Source organism: Clytia hemisphaerica, unplaced genomic scaffold, assembly GCF_902728285.1.
Source record: "Clytia hemisphaerica strain Z4C2 unplaced genomic scaffold, Clytia hemisphaerica genome assembly, whole genome shotgun sequence".
NCBI lineage: Eukaryota > Metazoa > Cnidaria > Hydrozoa > Leptothecata > Clytiidae > Clytia > Clytia hemisphaerica.
Window position 1 is genome coordinate 2715661 of NW_027103562.1, and position 12767 is coordinate 2728427.

Below are 12767 nucleotides of genomic sequence, written 5' to 3' on the forward strand. Positions count from 1 at the left end.
GAACTTCGCCGCCACTTATTTAACCCTTTCTGGACGTGTGGACCACTGGATGGCCCATACTAAAAACCATACTTCAAACGAGGATATCTCGAAAACTAGAGCCTTCCCAAGAGCTCGTTCAGCTACCGTTGGAAAGAGCAATAAATTCTGAGAAAGATAGGTCTATTTGAGTGAGACGTCGTGTGAAATCACTCTTTTATTCTTTATAAGAACCACTATTTTTTTATGAGCCTTGGCTGTTCTTGTTTTTTGGCACTTTGAGCCTCAAATTGTTCTCACTCTGGTCTTATCGAGCATCGGAGGCGAATTTTTTCACATTGGTCTTCTAATATCGTTTTGGTTGGGCTTACTACTTTGACGGCATTATTCTTTGATTTCGCTTGACTCGATCAATTTAGTATTCACCGTATACATTTTTTCGTTTCAAAATGAATAATGATGATGGTAGCGTTGCCACGATCAATTTTTTGCCAGCGGTCGCTTCAGTGTGATTTCCACACTGTGACCTAATATATAGGGGGTGAAATTAAAGTATTTTAGGGTTTTCTTAGTCTTTGATTTCTCTGGTCTAGAAAGGGTTAACACATGTTTGTTTTTTGAAAGACTGGAGAAGATTTAAAAATAAACTAACGATGGGTGATGATCCATATCTTTCCTTTAAACAGCTGATTGAAATCTTGGAAAATTAGTTGTTTTTTGATAAGGTTTGCTATATAATGGGCGTTCAATAACTGCCTTGATACTCACTGCCACATGGAGAAAGAGTGACTATAGTTTGATACAGCTTTATGTTAAATCCATACACATCTTTTTTCGAAAGACGCCTGAGACCTCTTCAATGTAAAAAAGAACTTTAGATCATCAAACAAAATTGCATAGGAAGGATGAATTGTATTAACTGTATGCTTATCTTAACGATAATAATAATACTCACAGTTTGCAATGTTTATAGCTTTGGAAGCTTCGACGACTTTTTTACTGATGACCAATTCCTCTTACTAAAGAAATACACATCTGTTTCATTCCATTCTCAATGCCTCGATGCGACCTATCAGACACCTGTCAATATGTTAGCTGAACAAATGAAAAATGTAGGAGAAGCTACTTATATTTGGGACGACCATTTAGAAACAAATCATATCGAGTATAATGATATTTGCAATGATACTGATCTACTACTTGGAGCCTTGGTCGATATGCTGCTTGATCAGAAATACTTTTTCCAGCCTGAAGGAAACACTAGTGTTTGGAGATATCAGAATATTTTATATCTCCTTGCTGTTGTTCCTGATTCAATGTCTCAAATGATTGAAAATGTTTTCAGTTTTTCAGACACTTTGAGAGCCTGTGGTCCACGAAGTTGTGATCAGAGGCTCAATCTGAAATCTATTGACGACCAAGCTTTACAATTGATGTCACTTTTACAACATTTCCAATGGTATGACGTAACTCTCATTACATTATCCGACTATCTTGACGATTATTGGAGCAGTTTTTTAAATAAAACGTCCAGACTTCTCAGAGAATCAGAGAATTTTTGTCTCAAAGTCAAGCTCTTTGATACTGGAGACTCTTACGAGGAATTTGTGGAATCGATGATCGAGATTAAAGATTTCGTCATGAATACACGCAATCATACCAAAGTTTTTATTTGGGGTGGTCGACATACGCTTGTCCAAAGTTTCTTCAGTGAGCTACGTGAAGTTTTCTTAATGCACTTTTCGAACTTTCCAATGATATTTCCATACGGTGAATTTCATCATTCGTCTGAGAAGACGCCATCTTATTATCAAGCCCTCCCTTGGTTGGTTAACTATCAGGAAAAGAGAAGTGCCTTGGCTGTCGGAGATTTGGGAATTGATGCCATCAAACAAGCTGCGTATAAGTATAGAGGTCGTTATAATGAAAAGATATCTTTACAGAAAACTTTGGAGCAAGTCGCTCCATACATGGGACATTCATATGTGTTGCCTTATTACCAGGACATATCCAACATTGATGGTCTCTTTTTTGAAGATTACCCAGTTTTGATGAATTGGTCAAAAACGTTTCTTCAAGAAGTTGAATTTCGCAAGGAACCATGTAATAGACTTCGCTGTGAACCAGGTTTTCAACAAGTGTATGGTTCCATTGACAATCCATTCTTTGATGAGATGTATGGCTTCAAATGTGTACTTTGCCCTGTAAACCATATCAAGCCATTTAATGGTGTTGGGAGGTGTATGAAATGCAACGTTGACCCTTTCGTTGTAGATAACGGTGACAGAACTGTTTGTGTTGACCCTTATTCTAATGTGGATATACATTTCACCCAGATGCAAACATATTTGGTATTGGGCACAGGCTTGAGCTGCATTTTATTGACTCTGATAATTTTCATTGTTTTTATTGTCAAACGCAACACGCCTATCGTCCGATCCTCTGACAAAGTTTTATCCATGCTGCACCTACCGAATATATTAATGACAATCGCCTCTTTGCTTTATCTCAATCTTGTCCAGAAGGTTACCATTGCAAGATGCATTGCAGCAAACTTGATCATCAGTATATTTTACGTTATCAGTGTAGCTTTCGTCTATACTAAATCGCAAAAACTTTTGACGGCTTTCCGCTCCAGTATCCATCTATCGCGTAAAGAAATTCGCCTGACTTCCGCAGTTCAAGTATTTATTGTTGCCCTCTTTCTATTGACTTCAAATGCAATCACCATTATCACCTTCACTCAAGAATCAGCAAATATAATCAATTTTCTTGACGATGACCAGATGTTGCGAATCCATTACTGCAATACTGGGCACCACGAGAATGTCTTGATTGCCTTCATCGCATTCTTACAAATGTTATGCTTGATACAAGCTTACCGTGGACGCCATTTACCAGGCCCGATGAATAACGCCATGTCTCTTGTCTATGCGGTTCTGATTGCCACAATAAATTTCCTGATTTCCTTCCCCATTACTGCATTCTTGGATCAAGTGGACAAAGAATTTGCACGATTGATCGTCCTGATCACCAATTGTATCTTCATTGTGTTGCTGCTGTATGGACAAAAATGCTACCTCATCATGTTCAAACCACGTAAAAACACCAGGGATTATTTCACTCAAAAGAGAATGGAAGCAATGTCTTCTACTAGTCTGCCAACGTTTAAACGTACAAGATAAATTTCGAGACATGCATTTGAAAAGTAAGTTTGTAAAAGTTTAGTAGATGTAAGTATAATTTACGCATAACTTTATTTGTACTAATTACTTGTTGATGTGAGATAATATTCAGAAATTGAAAAGTGATTTTAGTGCGTAAACATAGTCTCCAAGTAATTATTTTCATAATTTTTTAAAATAACCCCAAACTTTATTTTCAAAAACACATTCTTAATAAGCCTATAAGCCTAACTACCAATTTACCCTGACATTCGCCAAAATTGAAAAATTAAAAATGAATATAGTTTTTGGTTATGCTGCTTGCCAAAATTAGTTCCCTTGGTGTTGGAAAGTGTTTCAACTTAACACCCCTGTGCCACAGACCCGCTGGGACCCCAGCCCCACTGGAAAATTTAGCGAAAATTTCGTCCCCTGGGGGAAAATACCCTGGAATTTAAGCCTCACTGAAAAATTGACTTTGCTTTCACCCCCCCCCCTCGAAATTCAATGTTTAAAAATTGCACTCCAAAACCATCTCACTGGATTTTTAATCTTGGAATAGAATTTCTATCCCGATTGAGGAAAAGAATGCGACCGGGGCTGTGAGACAGGGGTGTGTTTCAAAAACCAGGCTAATAAAAATGTTTTTCTGTAGGTTCGTAAAATTCAAGTCCATGATTCAACTGATTTAAGAAAACTTAACACCTTTCTACCCTTTCAGATTCAATTACCAGTACCAGTTAACCACGGAATAAATCACAAATATTTCCATGAAGATATTTGGGAATTTGCAGTCAAAAATTGAAACCTTTGAAGTCTTCGACATATATTCCCCTATATTGCAGCCGTTTGAATTCACCCAAAAAGTAGTTAATTTTCCCCAACTAACTGGAGCTCTTTTGTAAAATACACATTTTTTAAAGGCAACCAGTTTGTTAAGACTCAAAGGCTTAAATTTGGCAAAAAAAATTCACCTGCTCGTAAAAGAAAAGCTTTTTATATAAACTAACCAAGGCAAACGATAGCCTTTGGCTCTAAAAGCATAAATATGGTATACTATCAGGAGTGGTCAATAAATTCTTCAGAAAATGAGTTAGAATGCTAAGTAACCAAAAGGCTGACCCAAAATTAGAGTTGCTTATAAATAATAAGTTGCTTATGAATAACTGTTAAAAGATATTATGATGACAAAATAACATGATTTCTTTTTTCGAAGTGGAAAGAAACATTTTCAATTTTGCGACCCACGTACGTTTATTTAATGGTTTTCCTTCGTAGAGAAATGATTCAGGTTACTCATTACTCCATTGCTTGAAATTTCCATTAACTTACTCCCTCAAAATTGTGCTATTATCATGATCATTACTAGTTTCCCATGATCATTAAAAATGTCTTGTCTTTCCTCAAAAAAGTATATACTCATTTCAAAAGTCGAAAAACAGTCTGTCTTTGTCCTATTTATGTTATGATAAACAGTTCTACACCGTTGGAAAGATATTCTAGAGGACAAAGTATCTAAAGATTATTCTCGAGGAGAATTATCTGAAAAAGTATAGGTCGAATATTTTAAAAAGTTCAATATCATTATTTTTGAGCAAGTAAAAAAATTCTTCATTTTTATCACCTTCATTTTACTTCTTCAATTTTTTATTTAAAAAAATCTTTGATTTTTTAGATAATTCTCCTCGAGAACACCTTTCCAACAGTGCATAAATTTTTAACCTAGTATAAATGGGTACTGAAAGATTGTTAAAAAGATAAAGGGCGTGTCCTTTCCCGTCCAAGAAGCAGCTGCCTCGTCCAGTTCGACAGACAAACATTCTCTTTGAACATAGACCGTAGTTTTATCTTGAAGTGGGATATCAGAAATTTAGTGACTAAAACAAGGCGACCAGGTCGATAAACTCTTAAATCGAACTATTATAATATTTTATTTCTCATAATTGCGTTTTAGGTGGAAACTGTGAAGGGAAATTTCGACGTCAATACCTCATCGATATGTTTTGGGAAATCAGATAAAAAGAATGCCAACATTAAAACACAATGTCGTGTAATTAAAAACATCAAACTGCTTTTTAATGGTTCCTGGTCATATATCTAACAGTTCTGTCTGAAAAGGAGATGAACATCAAATGAGTTTCCTTTGGATGTATGACTAAAGAAATTATTTCTCAATTTTTTTTCTACTCTAGTATTTTATCATTCTAAAATTCTACCTTTACAGAATTAAAAAGAAAATCTATTCGTCCCATCGACATTATTTCCCCCCTCGAAAACATCTCAAAACCCATATTTGGACATATATTGAACTTCTTGACGGCATGATAGATTTTTCAATACATCACGAACAAATGTCTTCCCACCCACCCAATGGCAATGGACGGTTTTTCTACTAAAGCCCAATCCACAATATTGCTTATTCGCTACATAAAATTTTACATTTCTATAGAAACTACGAAAATAAAGGGCGTTTTGCGAAAAAACAACTTTTTCATTTTTCGTGATATGTAAGTGAGAACTTTAACGACTTTTTGTTTTATGTAACATTTCAAAAAGGCGGAAAACTTAAAGTATATTTTAAGAAAACTCATCGAACTTACAAGGAAAAGCTTTAAACATTCTGCAAGAAGTCATTAACATTAAATTCAAAGAAAACTCGTTAAACAATTCACAAATGTGCGTTAGGAGCTAGATAAGGGCAGATAAAGCCCTACCTTTCATCCACCTATTCATTTTGTAGCTAAAAAACTTTAATTACTCTCCGGACAAAATCGAAATTTAAAACGAAGATAATGAAAAGTAGCCGTCGTTTTTGTTCGTTGATATTACACTGACCTTTTGCTTTATCACTAACAAAAACTTCTTAAGAGATAACCCAGTATAACATTGTGACATTATGATCAAGGACGAAGTTTAGAGGTCCCATAGAGGTACCCGCCGGGTCTGTGACACAGGGATGTCAAGTCACGGAATCAAACTAATATCAAGCCAGTTTCTCATGTATATGTTAAATACTTATAGTTAAATATGTTCAAGTGCCCCATTCTTTGATAGAAGCCTCATCCATAAGACCGATTACCTTTAAAGACTTTAAACCACAAGTAGATTACCGAAAAACCACACGAACCACACGAACATTTAATCGTTTAATTGATGATAATCGATGTTCTCTGAAAACAGGTGAAAATACTTAAGGTCGAATGCATGCAACGAACATGAATAACATATAAAACCGGTAATGCACGAATGCGTAAATCGTCTAGACAAGCCCTTTTTTATCACAACTCAAGATGGGATCATTCACAATTTTCAGTGTAACTTCTCCAATCTCTTCTCTATACTAACTTGATCATCAATTTTGGGAAGCCATATCGCCACGTCATTTTTTGACAACATGTGACTGGAAAACGGCAAAGTGCTCAAGTTAAAGATGGATTCCTGGTACTGCACGTTAAAATGTGAAATTTAGAATTCATTCTTTGTAGGAAGAGTGTACAGGTACGAGGTGGTCATGAAAACCTTGATAACATGAGTTGGTCTTAATATGTAAGACATAATAAGGTAGAAAAGATACTAATGCAGATTGGACATTTTGAAAATTTATCTTTTCTCGACAACGAGTTAGCTATACCAACCAACCCATTCTATCTTCCCCATCTTGAAGTAAAGGTTGAAAGAATGAAAATTATAAAGCCGACATTAGACCAGATTACGGTAGCTTCAGCCTCAATTCCTTAGTAGAACAAAAAGAACTGTTTTGTAAATAAAGAGTTATTTAGCAAAAATAACGTTACGTGCTATCTACATAAAAGCGATTTCATGATTTTATTGAATAACTCACTTGTCTGTAAGATCAAGCAATAAATCACAAAACAGCCTCACGTTTTGAGTGGTTAGGTAGTCAAAGATTGATTCATTAAATACTTAAAGAGTCATTTCAGCACAAGAGGTCATTTTTGCTGGCTAGTCATGAACAATATGAGAAATCTGTCAGACTTTATTGCCAGAAATGACGTCAATATAATATTTGAAACAGTATCAAAGCATGATTTCAACATCAATGATTGGAGTTTGCCAACCTTTTTCTCAGAAAGTAATAACCATAGTCACTAAGCATTATTACTCATTATGGTTATCATTAACGGTATGATAATTGCTCAATTACAGCCTGTTAAATTTTCCATCCATGAATCAAAGAATCCTTTATTTTCAACTGAAATTCATAGTTAGCAAAAACACAGCAAACGACATTCGAAACTGTTTCAAAATACTAGTGAAAAACGAAAGCGAAAACGAATGACTTGCAGACCACTGCTTTCACACTGCAACTAAAATGACGTCATTTAAATTGAAAAATGATCAACTTTGCCCCGGTCAGGTGACTGCAAACATATTATATAGACCTTTTCATAAAGTACGTCACGCAACCTAGCGTCACGTCTTACTAAGCATCGCTAATTTGGATAAAAAAGTTTGAGTTGTGGCACTCAAGCAGGCTCCAAACAACTATCGTGCGAACAGGGGATGACGATTCCTTAAAATCCACTTCAGAAATATACCGATTTTCCTACCATTTACACTAAATTTTCTAATTCATCACTACCATATCATCTTTTCCTGTCAACCTGTTTCCCCTTTGAGACTTCTTTCTAATTTTTAATTGTCAGCTGTTTTGGAGCCTTCTAATTTACGTCAATGGACATCAATATATCACATTTATTTCCTGGTCAAAATCAACTTATCATAAATTGATATCAAAATACCAATAGGATGTTTGGAGTGATGAAAAAAAAACAATATTGATGATCAATGGTAAAATTTCTCTTTAGCCATGAAAATAAGTACCGGTTCCAAGAGACCTGGACGTAGAAGAGTGTTGATTCTCATATAAGGAGTATGGTATTAGGGAAACACCCTCCGTCAAAGTCATGAATATACTACTGCCGTACTATATCCGGGACTATTTTTTAGAAAAACAACAACATGATTAGATCAGCAAAATAAAAACCGAAAATAACTCAAAGCACATCGAGTAGGGAAATCGAAAAATGGTAGAAGGCGCAATATTGACAGAGAAATCAGAAACATGGTATTTCCTCAATAAAAATTGTGGTATAAACTTTTAAAAAGTGGCTCATAAGAAAATAAGTTCAGATTTTAAGATTGATGAAATGTGTGAGTGTGCGAGTTATGAACATTATCAGAATCTTAGAAGTACAAAGGCGGTCAACTATGAGATAAATACACAATGGATAACTAGAGAAGTAACTAAGGGAGGATTAGGCTTTCGGAGGGTTTGGCGACCACCAGGAAAATCTAATAACAAAGGGTACACAAAGTTGCAAAACTTACAGAACAAACAAACAACATATTCTAACGAAAAAATAGAATCCCCGGTAATTGTTACAAATAAAACAATAGTTCGCAGTCATTAAACCTTTTTAGCATGTCAATGACATAATGGTTGCAGCTAATTATGGAGGTTGTGTTACGGACTTTCAGATTCCGTATTTACGTGCACGCGTCATTACCGGTGTGTCATTCATACATATGGCTCACAATTGATGTTTTTCATAAGAAATACACGTCTCAGTTTCTCTGTCAATCACTGACTTCTCGATCTTTTGAAGCCCTGGTTGTCTATGTGTAGTGGTGTTGCTTTCAAGGCTCTATCTGTCTCGATTTTATCCAATATTTTAATCAAACTTACAATAGTTGAATTCGTTCAGACTTTTCACATAAAAAAAGAGATGTCGCTGTCGGGAAGGTTTCTACTTTCTACCAAACCAGACTAATCAACCCGAATATTCTTATAACATAAATGTTCTTATGTTACACAAGAAAAAGCATGGACAATTTGTATAAATAGAGCTTCCTTTATTCTTCAGAAAATAAACACATTAGAAGCTTCCACAAGAAGAAGAAGCTCGGTGAAACCCAGCAGCAAAGTTGAGCGATAAAGACTAAAGTTGTGAGGTTAGATTTAACATTCGCTCTTTAGTGCTTGCTCAAGAAACACGAAGATGGCACAGCTAAGCTTTATTGTTATACTGCTTTTCGCATGTGTCCAAATAGCGCAATGTGGGGATTTCGTACGAGTTTGTTATTACACGAATTGGAGTAAAGGTCGACCGGCTGGTGGTGCTTTCAACCTGAATGATCATTACGAACATGGATTATGTACACATATTATTTATTCATTTGCTAAAGTTGAGCATGATGGTGTTGGTGGATACATCATCAAGCCATATGAAGGTTCCTGGGATACTGACGTTGGTTATCCAGCATTGAAGAAGTTGAAGGAACACGATCCGAATCTGAAGACATTGTTAGCCATTGGTGGATGGAATCATGCTTCAGAAGGATTCAAACAGATGGTCGAAACGAAAAAATCGAGAGCATATTTCATTGAAAAATCAAAGGAGTTCATTATCGATCACGGTAAGGTTTTCATTTAAATCCGTGCTTTTCCAATGTTCAAGTATAGTTGCCTATTTCTTGAACACTTGACTTGAACACTTGACCCTCAGACCTCCTCCTCAGTTTGAGAGAAGACACAGTTAATAATGAATACCCGCTGGCAATTCTTCAATCAATGCAGAGTTAATTGTTGACTGATTTATGAATGTTTGTTATTTTTTCTTTAGGTTTCGATGGATTGGACTTGGATTGGGAGTACCCAGCACAAAGAGGATCTGGACCTGAAGATAAAGAAAGATTCTCTCTTCTATGTCGAGAACTTCGTCAAACCTACGGAAAGATGTTGGTTACTGCAGCCGTGGCAGCAGGAGCGGGCTCTGTAGATGTGTCTTACGATGTAAAAAGCATTGCAGAATCTTTAGATTTCATTAATCTGATGTCTTATGATTTACATGGTAGCTGGGCTGAACGTACAGGACATCACACTGATATGAACGCCAACAGACATTATCCTGGACAACATAGCATCCATAACACAGTCTATCATTGGAACAAGAGAGGGGCTCCTATGAATAAATTGGTTTTGGGTTTAGCATCTTATGGTCGAACTTGGAGATTATCAAGACCGTGTACAGATTGGGGAATCAGTGCTAAAGGAACATGGACTGGCGGCCGTGCTGGCAAAGCAACAGGAGAAATGGGCTTCTTGGCTTACTACGAAGTCTGTAGAACGAAATGGGTTCATCACAAATGCATGTCACAAAGTAGTGCTAAAGCTCCATATGGAACTGATGGTCGCGATTGGATTGGATATGATGATGTTGAAAGTATCGTCTACAAAGTAAAGGAAGTTGTCAAGAAGAAGGAATTACTGGGATTCATGTTCTGGGCGTTAGATTTGGATGATTTTAGAGGAACATGTGGAGGGGAGACATATCCACTCATCAAAGCAGCCAAGAGAACTGCCATGGGTGAAAGAGTCAATTTCAAAGCTTGTAAAAGCGTAACCGCTAAAAAATGCGTCGCTCCCACTCTACCACCGAAAGTGACAACCAAAGTTGGTGCTAATGGATGTCGCTTGAACATGGAAGGACCGTGGGGGAATGCTTTTGGTGATAATAGAATCAGATTGGATAAATGGTGCAAAGACCCTGGAAACTGTCCAAAACATAATCCAAAGCATTGTAATGGAACAAAAGGTTCAATGTGCACCTGTGATGGTGTGTCTGGCGGAACCACAACTACCGAAAAGCCAAAGAAAACAACCAAAAAGCCAAAGAAGACAACCAAAAAACCAAAGAAGACAACCAAAAAGCCAAAGAAGACAACCAAAAAACCAAAGAAGACAACCAAAAAGCCAAAGAAGACAACCAAAAAGCCAAAGAAGACAACCAAAAAAACAAAGAAAACTACAAAAAAACCAAAGAAAACTACAAAAAAACCAAAAGGAGGGGAATCAGGATGTCAAGCAAACGAAAAATTCGAAAAAGTTGCCGGTTATGATTTATGGTGTAAAAATTTCTGCCACTTACGCGGTACATCGGCTTTCAAAAGGTTTTGCGTTTATGTGACTGATGGAGAAACGCCAAAAACGACAAAAAAGCCAAAAAAACCCAAACGATGTCAACCGAAGAGAAACGGGGTAGTTGCAAAATCCATTTGTAGGAATCATTGCCACCATTGCAATGTCTCCTTTGTCATCCAGCAATACTGTCATTGTTAAATTCACCTTGCAGCTAAACTTAAAATTATCATCTCTATTTTATTTATTTTTTACAAAATTCTATTTTACGAGGTATAGGACCCCTTTATAACTTATTTCTTTATAAATTTAATTTCAGCAAAGAATATACATTATTTAGCTATAATTTTTTTGAATCGTGTTAATAATTTCTCTGGGACAGTTCTGAATGTAAGCTTAATGAAAAAGGACAGTGCTTAATAAAAAAAAGGAAAGGGGGCAATGACGGTAGACGCATCGAAAGAAGTTAAAAGATACACCCTGTCAAATCCGTCTAACGATTTGCCGTAAAATAGTTTTTCCATCTAATGAGATACAAATAATTTTTAAAAAGTTTAAAAGAAATCAAAAAAGTTTCTCGTCTTAATCATAGACCTCTACAAAACCACTGGTAGTATATAGAGGGCGCAGGCAGCCTAAATAATATTGACAGTTTTCAGTTTTCCTTTCTCACAGACCCACAGGGAGCCCTTCCCACTAGAAAAATTGGCCAAAATATCGTCCCCGGTGGAAAATTATCCTGAAATTCTTGAGAGTTTGCTCGTCAATTCCTGATGTAGTTAACACATCGTTTAACCGCTGGTTATAAGCGCCACCGTTGGTGTTGTGTGATAGTGTGTTTCTAAGATTTAATTGCGGTGGCTGTGGCTGTGGTGAGAATCTCGAGTTTTTCATCCCAGTGAAAATAATCAAATAAACACATCCTCACTGCAAAATATTTACTATTTTTCCTATCCCCACTGAATTTCCCGACTTGAAAACAAAAGAATTGAAATTCTAAGCTATAAAATATATGGGAATACCAATCTCCATCGAGTTTCAGTCCGTTATTTTCATCCCCACTGGTTGAAAAAATCCTACCGGGTCTGTGAGATGGGGATGTATTTCTACGAAGCTCGATTTTCTGCGCCTGTTTTTCTTGTGTTTTATTCCCTAGAACTAAAAGAATTATTCTCAAGAGCCTAACTTGAACCATTCCTCTGCTTGAACTCTGCAGTTATATCTATAGAAACAAGACAAATCATGCAACTTAAGCATAGATCTAAAAATATTTTCACAAAAATAAATCATAATTTACAATTCGTCAGAAATTCTTTAAAATTTATATAATACACTTCAACTATAGAAAAAAACTATATTTTTGAAAAATATACTCCTCGCATATCACAGATACACAATGTGTCAAGAGAAAACAGCGTATCGTCAGAATTCTTATTTTACTGAGCTTGGAAGAATCAGAGTATGATTAAACTTCTTTGTGTACAGTAGTTCAAATATCTGAAGTAGATTCTCTCGTTTATTTAAAGAAATTTTCGCGGGAATTCAATTTGACGGATGCCGAAGAAGATTTTAATTAGGCAGTTAGCATTCAGGCATGAAGTATAGAATGAATTTGGAGAATACATGAAATTAAATGGACTTTCAGCCGCCAAAGCTTCTTCCCTAACCAAATCCAGCTCTAA

General features: G+C 36.1%; 1 protein-coding gene across 1 annotated transcript; it reads left to right on the top strand.

Moving 5' to 3' along the window:
• Positions 1 to 9036: 9036 nt before the first annotated feature.
• On the top strand, positions 9037 to 11427 carry LOC136800731 (chitinase-3-like protein 1). Its single transcript, XM_067057386.1, has 2 exons — positions 9037 to 9584; positions 9791 to 11427. Exons 1-2 carry the CDS (start codon positions 9167 to 9169, stop codon positions 11284 to 11286), a joined length of 1914 nt encoding a protein of 637 aa, XP_066913487.1. The 5' UTR covers positions 9037 to 9166; the 3' UTR covers positions 11287 to 11427.
• Positions 11428 to 12767: the final 1340 nt, after the last annotated feature.